General features: G+C 44.3%; 1 protein-coding gene across 11 annotated transcripts in view; it reads right to left on the bottom strand.

Annotated features, from left to right (window-relative positions):
* LOC106490045 (acyl-CoA (8-3)-desaturase) overlaps positions 1-12,902 on the bottom strand; it is a 50,463-nt gene that overhangs the window by 16,485 nt on the left and 21,076 nt on the right. For 4 of the 11 annotated variants that reach the window (XM_067295874.1, XM_013949381.2, XM_067295873.1 and 1 more), the window contains 4 exons: positions 11,398-11,485; positions 10,689-10,904; positions 1,373-1,483; positions 636-833 (listed from right to left, as the gene is read on the bottom strand). In XM_067295874.1, coding sequence (XP_067151975.1) covers positions 636-833; positions 1,373-1,435 — 261 coding nt within the window. In that variant the 5' untranslated portion in view covers positions 1,436-1,483; positions 10,689-10,904; positions 11,398-11,485. Of the gene's footprint in view, positions 1-635; positions 834-1,372; positions 1,484-3,852; positions 3,874-4,256; positions 4,452-10,688; positions 11,018-11,397; positions 11,486-12,729; positions 12,752-12,902 lie in introns of those variants that run through there. The other 7 variants (XR_001293532.2, XM_013949378.2, XM_013949379.2 and 4 more) reach the window with 4 other exon arrangements.

The following is a 12,902-nucleotide window of genomic DNA, read 5'->3' on the forward strand; positions in this document are numbered from 1 at the left end:
ACATTCTGCTGTTGCAGAGAATTATTTCCACTACTACCCGATCCAAAAAACATATCCAAGTTATACGAATGAAGTCCAAACTCAGTCTAAAGACCATTAGCCCCCGATAGTTGTTTTCATGGGGAAGGAAAAAAGAAAGAAAAAAAAAAAAAAAGGTCAGGGTGCTAAGAAACAGAGCATTTATTCTCTTACAAATTGAGCTGAAATCTGCAACAAAGTATCCTTTAAGGAGCGGCTTGCCTCCTCGAAGTACTTGTAATTCCAGGGGGATGGCAGGAGAAAACGCTGGGGCTTTCAGAGCTTCTGTGCCCTCTAAGTCACCGTATGTTCCCATGGGAACACAGTGCCTTAGAGATCTGGGAAGCACAGCATGGTTTCCAGTATGTGAAGAAGGCTGAGAGTAAGCAGGACGACGGAAAGCAACAACTAGTTTTGAGCCCGCTCCGCTAGAAAGCGCATCCTGGTACTGTAATTTTACCCCTTTGGTGGAACCCAGGGGAGGAGCAGAATCATGGGGAGCCCAAAAGGATCAACACTTCCTCTGTGTTTATGGTAATACGAACCTAAATCTCAAAGGACCAGCTTTAGGCGTTTCTGGGGCTTGTTTTTACCGCTTTTGCTGCCTAGCTGCTCACCTGAACGGTGCCTAGAAGTACTGCAGAGAAGAGGAAAGGCACTATGGATGATCCAAAATACCAGATGGTGAGCCAGGCTGCAACATCCAGCAGCAGGATGTGACAGAGATGCAAGATGAAAAACGTGTGGTTGGGGTTGAGAAGCCCCATCTTCTCAACAGTTGCGCGGAGTTCCCGGAAGTCTTCCACCAGCCTTTTCTGTGGGGAGACCCAGAGCTGTATATTTGCTGGTCTGAAAATGCCCCAGGAGCCCTATGAGAAGCTCAATTCCCCCTCTAAAGGGGTTACTGTGGCAAGAGGGAAAAGCTGAGGGTCATTCAGAGGCAAATGCACAGTAGCTATATTATGATCCCCAAGCAGTCAAATAACTTTGCGACACTGAAGAGTTTCTTTAGCTGGTTGCATTTACCCTCTCGACTCCCACCCACAGGTGATGGATGCTGCTGTTGGAAAGAAAATCCTTGGCCAGTCTGATTTACCCTTGCATGCCTGTGATGCTGGACAGACCCTCTACTGTGCCCTGGTCCCACACTAAATGGGGAGAGGTGTAAAACAGAAGGTGGCTAAGAGGCCCTAAAAACCCCAAACTAGCAATGACATGAAGTCAAGGCAAAGCTTCAGACTGACAAGGTAATTCCATGACAGCTATCATTTTACATATAGGAAATTCAGGCTGCCAGTAAGGGAAGTAAGTAGCACAGTTTCAACCCAAATACCAAGTTTTTAAAGGCACTTACGTTCTTGCTGGGCTCAAAGATGGGTTGATCTGGTGCTAGTTCCCCAATCAGTAGTGGACTCATATACTTCCTGACCAGTGCTTTGTCAAGATGAAATGCTATGAAAGGATCCTGAAATACAGATGTAGGATCAGGATGAGAAAAACAGCACTTTGAGGTGGCAGCAAAGGGAAGATATTTCATGGTATCCTGGACTCAGCAGGAAGTAATCCAACTAGTGGAGCTGGATAGACCCTTTTTTTTTTTTTTTTGGTTACAGATCTTACTGCTTTCTTCACACCATAAAAGATTATTTGCAGCTGAATTCTCTATTTCATTTTCTAGCTGGATGCTGTTATGTACAGGTCACCAAGAAACATGGACTAGCTCCTCTCTTCTGAATCTGAAATTTTTCTTTTCCCCGAGATATACCATCTCAACCTCATTTTCTTCTGTCTCTATTTCCTCTAAAGCTTCCATCCTATCTGTCCTCAGTCCAGCCCTTCTCAGGCCCTGTACCCTGCAGTGAAAGTCAGACTAGGGGAAAGGACAAAACGATAGCACCAAAACTGAATTGGCTAGCTGAATGGGACAAATAACAGGGCGAGAAGGAAATAGTTTGTGGGAGTTCACCCATGCCAGCCTCTCAAGAGCCCCAGGTTGTTGCAAAGGTGTTTCCTCGGCCGCCTCACCCTTCCCCATCTTCCCAGCTTAGTTCTGGTTTCTTGCTAGTTGCCTCCTATCCTCTGTCTGCTTCCACTGCACGCTCCTGAAGAGTCCCATAATTATGCCATGTTTCCTCTTTACTATTCAAGAGCTCCCAGTTAGTGAAATCAGTTCCTTTTACCATCTAAATGAAATGCTAGTCTCCAAGGCAGCCAGGTTTTATATGTATATATATATATATATATATATATATATATATATATATATATAACCAGCAGTGATTGTTATCACTGTATTTAGATTCTACCTCACTACTGAGTCCAGCTTCCCTGAGCACCCAGGGCAATTTGGCATCTAATTCCTACTGGTCTCCCATTTATCTCCTTCTGCTTATTTCTCTGCTGGTATCCACCCTAGCATATGCTTCACAATCTCCCTCGGCTTCAGGGCACTTTTTCTTTTTTTCTGCACTAAGAGCTGCCACTGCACCAGTTCAGTAAGCTTCCTGCAGTAGGTGCTGTTTGGCCCTGCAAGGACCGGCTCATCTTTACAAGCTTTTCAAATGAACTGTCCCTTTAAAAGACCTCTTGACAAGAAATAGGTTTAAAAAACAGTTGATCCAGCAAGCTCCGGCTTAGTCGCCTTCAGCAGATCTAGCCTCATCTCTGCTCGGAGTTATCTGAATACAGGAAGGAAGAGGAGAGGGGGATTTAAGTTTGCGTTTTCTTATTGGAAGTGGGAAAAAAAAAGCAGGAAGAGTATATGGGAAAGTGGGAGGAGTATGTGGGCAGAGCATCGGCGGATGGTACCACAAGTTTGGACCAATCATTACAATAGTGGCTGTAAAATCTGGCAGCACAGTCTCGACAGGAGCTTGAGGGACATCCTGCTGCACCTTCTAGAAAATACAAACGCTGTAGTGGCACTCAGCAAGCGCAGAGGAAGGATGCTCTTTCTTTACTTCCCATCTTTCTGCCTTATTTTATTTTTTTTTATTTTTTATTTTTTTAGGATCCCGGTTCTTTTCATTTACTGGACAAAACTGTGCAAAACGCTGGAATTTACTTGTCTCGGTTCAATTCTACTCCAAACAGTGATGCAGATCCTAACGCCTGCAGAATGCAGCTGGTTGCAATCCGATCATCTAAGTGCTAACATCCACCCCTACATACCAGCGGCCCCTATGACCAACCCATTTCTGATCAAACAGTGGCAACAGGGCTTACAAAACATATGTGCTTATCAGGACCTTGTGAAGGATGTGTACATACACGTATGATCTTGGGCTTTCCACTATATGCATATTATGAGCTAAAGGAAAGCACCAGGTCCCAATTTCCATCCTCTTTCTGGCCAGCGACTAACATTAAAAGGGACGACATTAAATTGATGTCAGAACACCCTGGAGTTTCAAATCCCACACTCTTGAGTCCAAGTACTAAATTCGGAAAAATGCAAGCATTTCTGACTGTGAAAAACCCAAGCAGCCAAAGGAAGGAAACCAACAACATCACTCTACGCTCCTGCTTGCAATTCTAATAATGTTTGCTTAAGTTTACTTAAGTTTACTTTACTTAAGGGTTTTCAGACAGGACTGACTTATTTTTTTTTTAAGATCTAAACATGACTTTAGTAATATTTCACACTAGCATCATCTCTCAGAAACATTCTGCAGGAATTTTAAAGTTAGAGGACGATGATTGTGTTCGTGTACTTGCCAACAATAACTCCGTGTGCGTCCTGGCGTAACTATGCAAACCTTAGATAACAGTGTTCAGATCTGGCAAGACCAGTTCAAACCAGGCATGTACAAGTCTGTGAGTGTTCTTACTCACCACCCGTGTGCAAAGACGATTGCTTTTCCCTAGATTTACAAGCCATTACAGACACCGCATCTGAACACATTTCAGTTACTCCTTCAAAAAAAAAATAAATAAATAAAAGTTACCTCCTGAAAGCAATCAGCCAGGACACAGTCCCAGAATTAACTTGCACTCAGTAGATACTTTTGCATACGTGAACTAGAACTACTACAGCTGGGTAGCCCCAGAATCAACTTGCATTCAGCAGGTATCTTTGCATACATGAACTAAAACTGCTGTAGCTGAGCATGTCTACTTTTTGTTCATTAAACAACGCCTTGTCTCCAAACATAACCTGCCCTCCCTCTCCGCTTTCCGATCCCGAGTCACCTTCCTAAACTCCGTGCCCCACCACTCCCGACGTCGCCGCCCCTCACCGTGGCGTCCTGCCCGGCGTAGTGGCTGATGACGCGGGAGCCGCCCGGGTGGCGCCGGCAGAAGTGGCTGATGTCGTACACCTTCCTGTCGATCACCAGCCAGCGCTCCTGCGGCGGCGGCCCCCGGCCCGTGCGCAGCCCGACCTCCGCCCAGGTGAAGCGCCGCAGGCCGGAGCCCTCCATGGCTGAGTGCTGCCGCCGACCCCGCTCCGCCATCTTCATTGACAAGCCGTTCCGCTAGCCCGCCTCCCATTGGCTCCCTGCGCCCGCAGGCCCCGCCTCTCCCAGAGCCCGCTGCGCCCATTGGGAGCCGCTCGCCCGGCGCCCGCCCCCTCGCCGCGGGCGCGCTGCCGGCCCGGCCCCCGCGGGCGCCGCCGCCGTCGGGGCTGGCGCTCGGCTGCCTGCAGGCGCTCGGCTGCCCCCCGCGCTCCTCTTCACCCGCCCTGGGGTTTACACGCGCAGAGCCCGTATCACCGCAGCCTCGGGGCTGGACTCCGGCAGCCACAGAAGACAAGTAAATCTGGAGCCCCCCGCTGCCCGCCTTGCAACTTCCCGGTGTGATGCACGGCAGGCTGTAACGTACTGATGCCACAGCCATGAGCCCTCCAGCGCAGGAAGAAGCGGATCTGGCAGCACCCTACAGACCCTGTCCCTTTTGGTTTGCTTCATTTGGCTTGCTCAAAAAGTAGTTTGAAGCTGAGGCAGTCAAGGGGATGTAAGTGGCATTCCTCAAGGGGTCAATACTGGCGCCAGCACTATTCAATCCCTTCACTTATGACAAGGAAAATGCACCTTGATCAGATTTGCTGCCTATATCAAGTGGCGGAAGCAGCTGATACACTGGAGGGCAGGGAAGGGTGCTTATTCAGAGGGTCCTCAGGAAGCTGGAGGAACAGGCCAACAAGAACATGAAGAAGTTCAACAAGAGCAAAAGCAAAACCCTGCACAGGGGAGGTGAGAAAACCAGCTTAGAGAGGTGCCTACCGTGTTTGAAGACAACACAGAGAAAGATCAGAAGAGCAAGTAGCCGGTCCTAAATTGCTTCCTAGTTGAATAGGACAGAGATTAGGTTGTCAGTGTCATGCGCCAGGGGAAGACCCAGCCTGGAAAATGTTATAATTCACCCATTTAAGAGTGAACCAAGCATAGGGAAAGCAGAAGAGGCCAAGGTAGCCAGGCCAGCGATAGAGGAACAATGAATAGATGCTGAGGTGCAAGGAAGGAAGATGCTGGGGCAGATTTCAGTTCCTCTTGCAGGTCCCAGTCTTGTCATCCGTGATTATAAAAGTGTCCTGTTAAGGTCACTGATCCTTCTCAGCTCATTCCTGAGCATCTTCTCTTTAGGCCAGTTTTACAACCTGCTTCTCGCTTCCGGGCTGAGGATGCCTCACCTTTTTTGCTTGGCTTTGTTTCTCTTTTTCCTCCTCCCAGCAAATCTTTCCCTCTCTTCTATCTGTCCCACTTCCCCCTTAAAGCCGCCGCTCCCGTGGCGTCTTTTGTTCCCGTGGCTACATTTGGCTGCTGCTGAATAACAATAGAAGAGTGAATTATGCTAAACTAAAGGGACAGACCCATCCCTGCGGGACTTCATCCATGTTAACATGTCTTTCTCCGCATTCAGCTCTCACCTGGCCTGGAGGCTTGGAGCTGCGAGAGCAGTTAGCTTGTTTTTCTGGCAGCAAAATCTTCTTTCTGAACTCTCAGCACTGATTCCAAATTTCCTTGCTTTATTTTTGCTCATGCCTTCAAATCTGACCTAGTTACAACAATTCTGTTGAATGCAACCATAAAAAACAAGAAGCACTAGACTGCATCCCTCCTTCTTCTAAGCATCACCCAGTCACTACAGCAAGTCTTTCCAGGTATAGTTACACCTGCAAAACACTGGATCAGACATCTTTTTTCTTTTCTTCCCTTTATCCAAAACTAAGGGCTCAAGTAAAGCATCTCATGCATATTTGCACTGCCATCCATGAAGGAAAAGGTTCTCTCCTGATCTCAACAAAAAAATAAAAAATTCCTTGTGTGTTGACTGCTGATCATCTCACAAACAACCATAAAAGAAAGATATTAATGAATAATATTTAGCATCTTCTTTTTAAATTTAACCATTATATTCAAGTTGGTGCAGTAATGATTTCTATATGCTGATTATCCATTGTGCAAAAAATAATTGTCCTATACTGAAGTGATATTTCCAAATTGATTTTTTCATCATGAACATAGCAGGGGAGACTGGTTAGTTTTCTTTTTCCTGTATACCACGTTTTTTAAAAAAACCTAACTTTCTTCCAATGCAAGTTAAACCCTTGAATACTTGCTTTAAGGGATTTTTAACAATAGTCAGAAAGCACCAGAGTCTGAAAAACTCTGCGCTTCTTTGTGACCCTTATGTCTCCTCTCATTTCAGCAGGTCCAAAAGCTGAAAGGGGTATCAACACCTTATTAACGGACTTTACAACAGATATTGTATAACACACCTTGGGAATATGCTCAAAGTTTCTTCTGGTATAAAATCGGTGACTTTGTTTCTTTTCCCTCAGCAATGATTCAACCCAAGATAAGACATCCTGAAGGCCATTTGAATCACCCAACTCGAAGCAGTGAAAGGTTTAGTGTCCTGCTAGACATTATGGGCTACATTACAAGCTGCTGTTTGTCAATAGTGGTTGGTTCTCCTGCACTTGCCATACTCAGGATCTCAATGGGCCTCACATAGGCAAGAATGAGGTCTTTGTAATAAAGGCTGCAGGGCAAAACCAGCTGCCATTATACACTCGCTCCCATCCTGCATCCAGCTGTGACGATTTGCATTAACAGAGAGCCGATCTTTGTTGCAAAGCAATTAACTAGGTAAAACCAGACCTGAGCACTCTGCTCTTCCAACAGCATTACTTCATTTCAGTCCTCTGGCCCGTTGTTTTACCTCCACTGCTCCCATTCCCATTTCTCCTTGTTCTCACGATCTGGTCGTGACTCGGCTTTGCCAGCCCAAGCTCTCAAGGATCCCTGACCACCTGAGGGGTTCTCACTCCTCCGGTCTGGCTGAAGCTCAGTGTTAACAGCCTAGACCACTGAGGATCGCCAGAGGAGAGAAAATAAAAACTCCTTATGTCACTACTCCCCTGATTTGGCTGTGACAAAGCTTCAGCTATCAAAGCAACCTACGTGACAAGGGGGTCACTAAATACCCCCCGGGTAGTGACCAAGACAGTAATAAGGAGAAATAGAAGCGATGAACTGAAAGCCTTGCAACCTTTGTCTTACCAGCTCATAGCAGGAAAAATGAGTGAGAATAATAGTTGGTGGGGACCGAACCCATGGAAACTAGGAGATTTTGAAGGGAAACTCGCCAATGCTGAAAAAACAGTTTAAAATAGCAAAGCACAGCAAAAAGAGTCAGTTCTTGTCTTTTGCTCAGCTGAAGAAAAGATTAAGATGCAAGGCACGTGGGCGTTCAGTCTAGAGGCCGAGAACAGGATCAAGGAGTTAAGGGAGAATACATTAGGATCAAGAGCTGAAGAGCAGGACAGAATGAAAAGCTGAAAATGTACCAAATACAGCCTGTAGCCAATGCAATTAAAACAGCTACTCTGATGAAGCCAAAGCAGGAGGAAACTATCAACTTCAGCACCATAACCCTCCAGGGAAGGGCTTTAAACTCTCTCAATGCACTGCAACACCACTCCTCCCTCAGCCTTAGGATTCATAGGAGCATTGGAAGGATCAGCGTAATACCAAGAAAAGGTGTAGGCACTAGAAAGGTTGCCTTTATCATTTTCAACTACAGCATTATTGGGAATGAGCTGCAATAATTGAGTAATTTGGACTAGAACTGTTAGTACTGGACCTGGTCTAATTATAACTATTTGTTTGGAGAGCTAACACTTTAGTAATGCTAACAATAAATTATTGGTTTTGCATATAAGGTGTGTTTCTTCAGCCCATCTCAACTGCATGCAGTGTTTGGTCTAGTGTTCTACCAAAAACCTGACTGTTAAAATGTAGATGTAGCTATTGTGCAAGACAGAGGGAAAGAATGAATATATTACAGCATGGGTGACTGGATGAAGATAGTGATTTGGGAGGAGTTTACTTCTTGTCAGAAAAAACAGCCAGGAATCAGTCTGTGTAAGGATAAAGGAGAAGAGATAAAAATAGGCAAAATTTTCGTCCTGTGCAACTCAAGTTCAATTGAAGCCTGAGATTAGTAACGGAGGGAGTAAGGCAGTGATTTTAGAGCTGTTCACATTTCAGTGCAAAATCTGAGGAAAGAGAGAATGAAAGAAGCCACCAATACCAGCTGCTGCTAACAGGAGAACTAAGGAAGATGGGCATTTCATTATAAATCATTACAAATGAGATTATCCTGACCAAAGGCCACGTGAAAAACAGGGTCGGTCTTTCTCTCCCAATCCCCGTCCCAACTGATGCTTGCAATGTCCACTGTTTCCTTTAATAAATAAGGTACATGTGGTCATGTGCTCGGCTTCCCTGGCATCCAGGCCGTTTTTCACCCTGCCCCTGCTAATCCCATGTGGCCAAACCCAGACCCACGGCGGAATGTGAAATTCTTGCCAGCAACGGCAGCACAGTGGGAGTTTCTGTTGGGTTTTTTGTTTGTTTGCTTACTTGCTTGGCTTGTAAGTTAGTCAGCTCTCAGCCAGGGTCCCATGACCAGAAAAAAGTGTCGCCAAATCTCTTCAGAACCTTGGAATGTGCCAAGGGATAATGTCACAGGCGCCTTTGATACAATGTTGTCTTCATTTTGAAGAACATGAAAATATGTGAACTCAATGACCAATCATTAGCCAACTCTAGCAGTGCATGGTCATGAACTACATAAGAGGCCAGAGGAAGCAAAATGAGCAGTACTATACAGAACATCTGAAAAATCTGTATCGAAAACTACATTTTTCAATAGGCATTTTTCTGATTAGAGTTGCATTCAAATGCCATGGAAATATAAAGATGATTCAACTGTGATTCTAAGACAATTATATCAATCACATTCCTTTCTGGAGATTTTGAAAGTCAGAGGACCTTTAATGGTCTAATGATCTACATGATGAGAAACAGAAATTCATCCATTTATTAACCACAGTAAGTAACATTTGATTAAAACATGTGCTTCAGAAAAGCCTATAGCCTCGACTCAAACATAATGCCTAGTACTCTTAGTATATATTCTGCTTTATTGTCTCAGGTTTGTGCCTTACAATTTTCATTTGTCTGGTTTTGACTTGGAAATATTAGTTTTTGCTTTACAGGTCACTGCTAGGCTAAAAATGATTGGTTCCAGTATTTCCTCTCTATGGAGGTACTTGTACCGTGTAACCAAGTCATTTCCTGATTTTTATTTTCCCTTTTTATAGCCTAAAAAAATAGCAGATAGACTCCAAACAGTGGAAATCTTTGTTGGGGGGTTCCTTGCACAACTACACTTTAGCATTGCATATTCCATACCACATTTCATCCACAAGTCTTTACATGTCTGTAACTAAATATCTAGATTAACAACAGATATGTTTACACACAAAAGTAATCTTGCACAGTGTGGAATCTCAAGGACTTAGATGGCAATAAAATGGTTCTACTGGGGCCGATTTTGAAACACAGCAGGACTCCAAAGGTGTTAAGAGACTGTCAAATCTGTTATGAAACTATAACCCTCCTCTCTAATTATTATTTATTAACCTCATACTTTAGTGCCAAAAGTCTTGGTCATGGCACCATTCTACCAGGTGCAGTATAAATAGCTGTTCTTAAAGAACTTTCAACCAAGTGTAAGAGAAGAGATAACATACAGATATTTGCTTGCTCACGGGAGAACAGAAGGCAATGATAAGCCAATAGCAGTGATAAATACTAGCAGTGACATTTAAATTCTGAACTGGGATCTCTGTCACTAAGAAGCACTGTTCTTAACAAGCTAAACTTCTCATGGGCTTCATGTTGCCATAAGAACAAGAGGTGAAGTAGCTTAAGATGCCTAAGGCACTTTGTAAATGGCAAGCAGTATTTCCAAACTACTTTCCAGATGGAAAGGAGGTTGAGAGATTTTATTGCAGCCTGGGATTTCATTTTTAATTTAAAATTTATATTCAGTGTGACTGCAGACCAAGGGGCCCAGAGAGAGAGAAATAGCATCCACGTGCTAAATTTCCTTATGCACACATAAATTTTAAATTCAGGAGGGAAAAAGTCTTTTTCCTCTGCTTGAAAAAGCCAAATGGAGTTCTTCTCGGGGATACAAAGAGTTATGAAATGTTCAAAGATGGTGCAGTTCCTCCTTCTTCTGCAGGGCCATGATATCCTCATGGCACTGATTACTATTTTTGTTTTCTTCCAGGGAGCAAAACTCTACCCTGAAAGCCCGAGCCAAAGATCCAGGCTTCATAAGTGAAATTATAGACAGTAGTTCATGCTTACCTCTGGAGGAGAAACTACTGCTCATCGCTTCAGTGCCTTGGGTATCTTTCTGCTTGACTCCCCTTCCTGATCCTCTGATGAGGAATTCCCCATATCATGCTTTGTTGCCCATCTGTTCCACGCAGTGACGGCCAAGCGCATTTTCCTCCTCAACACTGTTAACCAATTCCTTCTCAAGTAGTATAAATTTATTTCAGGAAGAGCTTGTGCCGGCACCTGAGGAATGGAGAAGTTCACTTCTGTTATTAAAGTGATGCTGCAAAGACCGCTCAGTTCCCTCGCCAGCGGCTCCAGCAGGTCCCCTTTCCTCAAGCCCAGGCGGGATGTCATTCGAGCTGTTTTCCACTGCATTTGAATTTATTATTCACCCATCTCAGCCCACGTTCAGAGCTCCTCAGCCTTTCCCTCTAATGAAAGGGAGGAAACAGCCTCGTGCTCCTTTAGCAAATACAAAATAGTGGCTGCTATTAAACTTCCCACAGTGGCAGCTGGTAATAGTTGGCACACTTTTCACAACAGGACTTTAGCAAAACATTGAAAATTCTTCCTCAATTGGAAATATTTCTGGAAATGAATGTTGATGCTATTTCCTCTCTCTCCAGGACCTCTTGGTCTGCAGTCACACTGAATATATCCTGAACATGGCAAAGTCATATTACCAGTAAACAGACATAAGCACTAGAGAACACAAGTTCACTTAAAAATCTACCTGGCCTGCTATGTGGATGTCCACAGAAAGTGTAAGCACCACGACCATGAGCCAGAAAGAATTATCTCCTCTCTTTCTCATTTGCACCCTAATGAAAAAAACAGAAAAACAAGTTTATAGGCTTTTCAAGGAGCACTAGTAGGACACTATAAAAGTCATCCTCCAGGCATTAATAGGGCTTCCAATCCTTTCCAAAAGGCACATTAAAAGAATCTTATCTGGTGTCACCAACTCCTACATAAAAGTCAACAAAGGGATAAAAATGCAAAAATTGTCTTTTCTATTATTTTTTTTAATCGTTTCATTGGGATCTCATTTTTTTTGCCTTTACATCAACAAATCAATGCATGATACAGCATGGAGATACCTGAACTACCTCTCTGGGAGCCACACCAGCCCGTTTGCCCTGCTCCTTCCCCGCTTCCTGCTAACCCAGCAAGACGGCCTTCACTTACGCAGGCTAGCTTGTTAAGCCACATTTCTGTGTGTTCCTCATACAAAACCTCTTTGGCTGTGCACTTCTTTTCCCCTTTTCCATACTTTCCTTCCTGCTGTGTTTCTCTTCCCCCCCCCCCCAACCTCTCCTGCCCACCCCATTAATCTCAGGGCCTCCGTGTCCCTTACACAAGCTCTTTGTGCTGTTTGAGCCACTCCATGCAACAAGTGCAGCCTTTCACCTAATTGGCCCCAGAACAGAGTCACTTCTCTTCTCACTGCCCTGGCTGTTTTGTGCCCCGGGAGCCCAGTGAAACCTAGAACAAGGGCCACATAAAGCCTTGACAGTGGTACAGAGCGAGTTGCATAAGGATGAGAGCGCTGATTTTTTTGATAGGCTCCTTTCAACGACTTTTTGCAGTTATCTCTGCAAACCCTCCAGAACATCAGATGAAAAGTTCAGTGTGTAGACTTTATATCTATCCAAAATGCACCTACTTTCTTACCAGTTTGTCTATCTTGAGAAAGTAAGTGCTCAGGCAATCATCCGCTTCTAGCCCAGAGTTTACATACATAGCCTGCTATGTTTAGGCTATCCAGTGCTTTAAGGTATCAGTTCTGAAGTGTGAGCTTCTGTGGACTGACAGGTCAAGCTTTTTGTATACAAAACTCTGCCCAATTTCAGTAACTCTAATAAATTTATTTTATGGACCAGTCACCTGATGGACTATGACCATAAACTTGTACCGTGAGTTACAAATAATCAATATCTTTATCTCTACAAGGTCATAGAAATTCATGGCTTTGAATCTAGTTCTGGGCATAGAGAACACAACCTTCAACTAGGACACTGAAAGAGCAAAAATTTTCCAGGGGTTTGCAAATTCAAGTCCTTACCAAAATCTGGCTTTGTAGTGGATCCCTCCTACTTTCTGTCTGTCAGTAAAATATCATTAGTGAAGTATTAAAAAATGCATTCTAAGATATCCAGTAGTATATTGTTTTCTCATTCCCTTCTCTGCCTTGGTCAGTGGCCCTCTCCATCTTGTTAGACAGCTCTATCTTCTTCA

The sequence above is a fragment of the Apteryx mantelli genome, chromosome 4, assembly GCF_036417845.1.
Source record: "Apteryx mantelli isolate bAptMan1 chromosome 4, bAptMan1.hap1, whole genome shotgun sequence".
In the NCBI taxonomy this organism is placed as follows: Eukaryota; Metazoa; Chordata; class Aves; order Apterygiformes; family Apterygidae; genus Apteryx; species Apteryx mantelli.